Raw genomic sequence first — 4,356 nt, forward strand, 5'->3', positions numbered from 1 at the left:
CCAGTCGGTGGCACAACACAGGCCTTTTTCTATCCGCCCCCCTCCCTCCCTCCGGCCGCACCCCCTCCACTCTTCCCCTCGTCGCCGCCGTGCAGTTCGGACGCGAGCTCGCCAACCCCTTCCCCTCGGCGCCGCCGAGCTACCCAACCACGGCTACCTGGTTTGCGCACCCGCCGGCCAGTTTTGGGGCGGATCCGGTTGGTCTTGAGCTCGGCCGGCTGTGGGAGGCCGGGCCGCGCCATGGACTGGCCGGGCACCTCGCCGGAAGGCCCTGGCAGGGCCGCAAGGCCATATGCAGGTAGCGGCTCCTCCTCTAGCCGCTCGGATCTGCACCGTCGGTGGTCCGCCGGCAGATACACGAATGGCGGTCGGCCGGGCACGGTGCTTGCCCAAAAGCTCGCCGGCGCACCGTTGCCACTCATTAAGTGCGACCACTGCCCAAGGATGGTCGTGCGCCGCGTGTCTACAACGCCGGAACGTCCCGGATGGGTGTTCATCAAGTGCTTAAACGATGGGGTATGCGCTTTTTTTAGCTTCGGTTTGTGCTCTAGATTTAACTGGTTGTGCTAACTTCAAATTTTGTTGTGTAGAATGGATGCAAGTTTTGGTATTGGGAAGAAGAGTACATCGATATATTGATAGAATAAAATTTAGTGCACTTTTAGCTAGCATAGAGGCTGTAAATGAGACAAGTGCACTTGTTGCTAGATTAGAGGCTAGACACGAGACTAGGTGTGAGGAGGAAGTAACATCGACTTCTGACTTGAAGAAGAAAGGAGGATGCCAGATCGAGCCTTCTCCTCCACAGATCAACAACGAGTGCATCGAGAAGGCCCTAACCCAACTCAAGGAAGCAGTTATGGAAGTTGGGTATCTTCTAAAATGTATTCTTGTGGTTCTTGTTTTCTTTAGTCTTGATTTACTAGTCAAAATGTGATGATGTATTTTTCATATATCAAAAAGAATGATGAAATAAAGTTAAGAACTTGCAAAGAAATAATACGCGGACAGGATGCGGCCGGGATGCGCCCGTGCGCTGGGCGCACGGCCACCGCATCCCAGGACACGCCCGGACACAACACCAAATCCCTTTCCAAACTGACAGAATCCGGACAAAACGGACGTCTGTTTGGGATTGCGCGGTGGAGTTGGCCTAACGTCCATCCGGTGCCTCGTCACTATCGCCATTGCCACACGGATTGCTGCACGCCGTTAAGATCCGGGGCACCACCAGCAACCCCGCCGGGATATATACGCTCTCCAAAGGGCTCCACGTCTTCGTTGAAGAACGCCGCTGCCACCCAAGCCGGCAGCCGGAGTGACCTAAGGCTAATACAACTCCCAAATTCTACTGCTCATGCACCTGATTTCTGCCAACTTCTGAGATTTATTTCACTTTCCGCTGTTACAATCATAAGATTCATACATGAAATTCATTCCAACTTCCCGTTTGACTTATTCAACTTCCGTGCCATGCATGCATACATGTTTGCGTACAGCGCAACAATGCAACATCAATGCATGCATGTGCTACTAGCTTTTACTTACTCAACAGCACCAGTGCTGGCCGGTAGCGTCTCGTTCTTTCCATGGAAGTTGATGTGGTTGTCGCCGCAGTCGACGAACTCGTAGTTGACGATGAGGTGGCCCCTCTGGTACCCCATGCCATCGGTATCGATCTTGACGAACACGGTGTCCCAGTCGAGGTCCAGCCCGCCGTTGGCGCACTGGTCCACGATCCTGGCCGTGATCTGCGCCCCCGTCCCCGTGTTGGTCACCCGGATGCACCTCCCGCACGACGCCTGGCCGCGGGGGCCGGCGGGGCCGCAGAAGGCCGTCCAGCCGTACTTGGACCGCCACGAGTACGGCTTGCCGGCGTCCCAGGTGGAGCAGTAGGCGCTCACGGCAGGGGCGCCCAGGTCCCAGCCGTTCTCGGCCGGGCGGTAGTAGTGGTAGGTCGCGCGGACGTTGCTCGCCTGCTGCGCCGCGGCGGCCGCGGCTCCGGCGCACAGGAGCGTCGCCACAAGCGCAAGGCGCGCGGCCATCTTGGTCAACGTAGCAGAGGAGGATGATCGTACCACAGAGGGAGGAGGAGCTAGCAGCCGCGGACACTTAATGGGAATCGCTCTTCGCCGCCACCATTATTATATAGAGGTGGAATGGTACGGTGATGGTAGACTTTTCTTCTCTTCACAGCTTCTACGAATTTTCCAAACTGGATCAATTGCATGAACAGCTCACATGGACGTGCATATGCTTTTAAGAGCTGTGGCTACGTGTCCTGCTGCCTAGCTGGAAAATTTAGCAAAATTGTCACAAGTGTGGATGGATTATGGATGCCTATGTAATCATGTCAGCGTGTCACTGTCAACAAATTTGTGCGGCTGCAATTGCCAGCACGTGTGCGAAAGCCAGGAGGAAGACATATCTTTGCGCATAATTGGAAGTTTTAGATAGGATAGCTCGATTTATTGTTATCAAATTGAGTCCTCACCAATTCATTGAGATACCGACAACACAACTGCCTAGAACAAGTCCAACAAAAATCCGTGAGAAGAAAACGGGCCCTCACATCTTGATAATTTCACTCAATATATATCACAACAATTAGATTACGATTGATTATATATATAGATGCTTTCGCTGTAATTTTTTATATACACACACTTCACATCAGAAAATCTGATGTGAAAATCCGCTGGGCACGCACGCATGCGGCCACCCATGTGCTTTAAGGTTGGTGCACTAGGTAGTTTATGTCATTAGCCCTTAATCGCTGCATTGGGGTCCATGCATGCTAGCTTTTGGCAGAGCTGGATGCGCCACCCCACCCCACCCCCCCCCCCCACCCCCACCCCCTCTCTCTCATGTGTTTTTATTTTATCTCAAAATGTGATCTATAGTATCTTCTGAACCAAAAGTCTAAATTAAGTTTCGTTTGCATATTCGTGTTCGTTGCAACAAGTCCTTTTTAACAAGACTAATTTTGGATACATTTATACATCTTTATAAAAATTTACCGAGTTTCAAATATTAAAACTTGAGAATCATCATAAGTTTCACCAAGTTACATTTGTTAGGGGTATACGGTTTAGGACTTCAGCCTTACAGGCCCGTCGATGAGGGCGGCCAAAGTGGCCGACCGCACAAGGCCCCCAAAATTGTGGGGCCCCCGATCGGGGAGAAAACAAGAGAAAAACTTCATCCGTTCAGTCGTGCACGTCTGTCTGCGAACGCCCGCTATCGCCTAGAATCTCCTGCTACAGCCTTGAGCCCTAGGGTCGCAGGCCCGCAGCCCTCCCCTGGTTGACTGGTTCGCCCGCCTCCACCCCCAACCCCCATCGTGCGCAACGCACGCTCGCGCCGCTTCTAGCCATCTTCCATCCCGTTCCCTCCTGCAATCGGCCGCTGCTCTCCTCCAGTCCAGCCCGGCATGCTAGATGCTCCGCGCTAGCCCCAGCACACCGTCCCCTCAAGGGCTCCCTAGGCTATGCCCAAGAGGCCCAGCTGCCATACTACTGCTGTCGGGCGCCTTCCCATGCCTCCTCTAGTCCCCAATGCCCAGGACTGGATGCGCCTTGGAAGCCGATAAACGCCGACACTGCTGGGTAATTTCTTGGACATAGATAGACGCATATCAGTAGCTAATTTGTAAATTGATGTTGTATGTGTTGTTTTGTAAATTGATCAATTTGAACATTGAATTGAAAAAGAATCATTTATCCATTGAACTCAAATTGCCCCATTTATTTCAATTTAATTTCCTGTTGTAGAAAGACAAGATGAAGATACTATTCTATTATCGATGCCACAACAGGAGTGTCTACACATACTATAGGAGGTACGGACAGATCAACCTATTAATCTGGCACTTTTTTGTATCCCCACATTAGTATTTGTCATATGTTATCTATTTTGTTCGATTGTTTGGCATCGAGTTTCATTTCTACTTACATTGTGTAATCGATCAAAATTTTGTATGCTTTCGCATGATGTATTTTTTTGCGTAGGCATAAGGTTTTCTGGAATAGTTCTTAAGTCATATATGATTTTAAAAAAATTGGGTTGCATTTCGTATTTCGCCCCGGGCCCCCGAATTCGTGGAGATGGCCCTGCAGCCTTAGGGCATAGGATCTAGGGCTAAGGGCTTAGGGTATCAGTTTTATTGTTTTAGTCATTGAAACTTGCAAAATTTATGATTCATTCTATCAAGTTTTAGTAGTTGAAACTCACTTAAGTTTTCAGAATTGGTCAAAACGTTTTCAAAAGTGGGCATGTTTCAAAGCTCTCGACACAAGGGACACGAATATGCAAACGAAATATAAATTGAACTTTTGATTCAAAAGATGTAATAGA

At 50.2% G+C, this 4,356-nt stretch overlaps 1 protein-coding gene across 1 annotated transcript; it reads right to left on the reverse strand.

The window, feature by feature from the left end:
- Positions 1-1,367: 1,367 nt before the first annotated feature.
- LOC123186545 (barwin) lies at positions 1,368-2,217 on the reverse strand. Its single transcript, XM_044598290.1, has one exon. The coding sequence runs from the start codon at positions 2,043-2,045 to the stop codon at positions 1,545-1,547; it is 501 nt and encodes a 166-aa protein (XP_044454225.1). The 5' UTR covers positions 2,046-2,217; the 3' UTR covers positions 1,368-1,544.
- Between the last annotated feature and the right edge of the window lie 2,139 nt (positions 2,218-4,356).

The sequence above is a fragment of the Triticum aestivum genome, chromosome 2A, assembly GCF_018294505.1.
Source record: "Triticum aestivum cultivar Chinese Spring chromosome 2A, IWGSC CS RefSeq v2.1, whole genome shotgun sequence".
Taxonomy (NCBI): Eukaryota; Viridiplantae; Streptophyta; class Magnoliopsida; order Poales; family Poaceae; genus Triticum; species Triticum aestivum.

What these genes read in the sequence shown, in the direction of transcription:
- LOC123186545 (XM_044598290.1), bottom strand. Translation starts at nt 2,045, where the DNA reads ATGGCCGCGCGCCTTGCGCTTGTGGCGACGCTCCTGTGCGCCGGAGCC.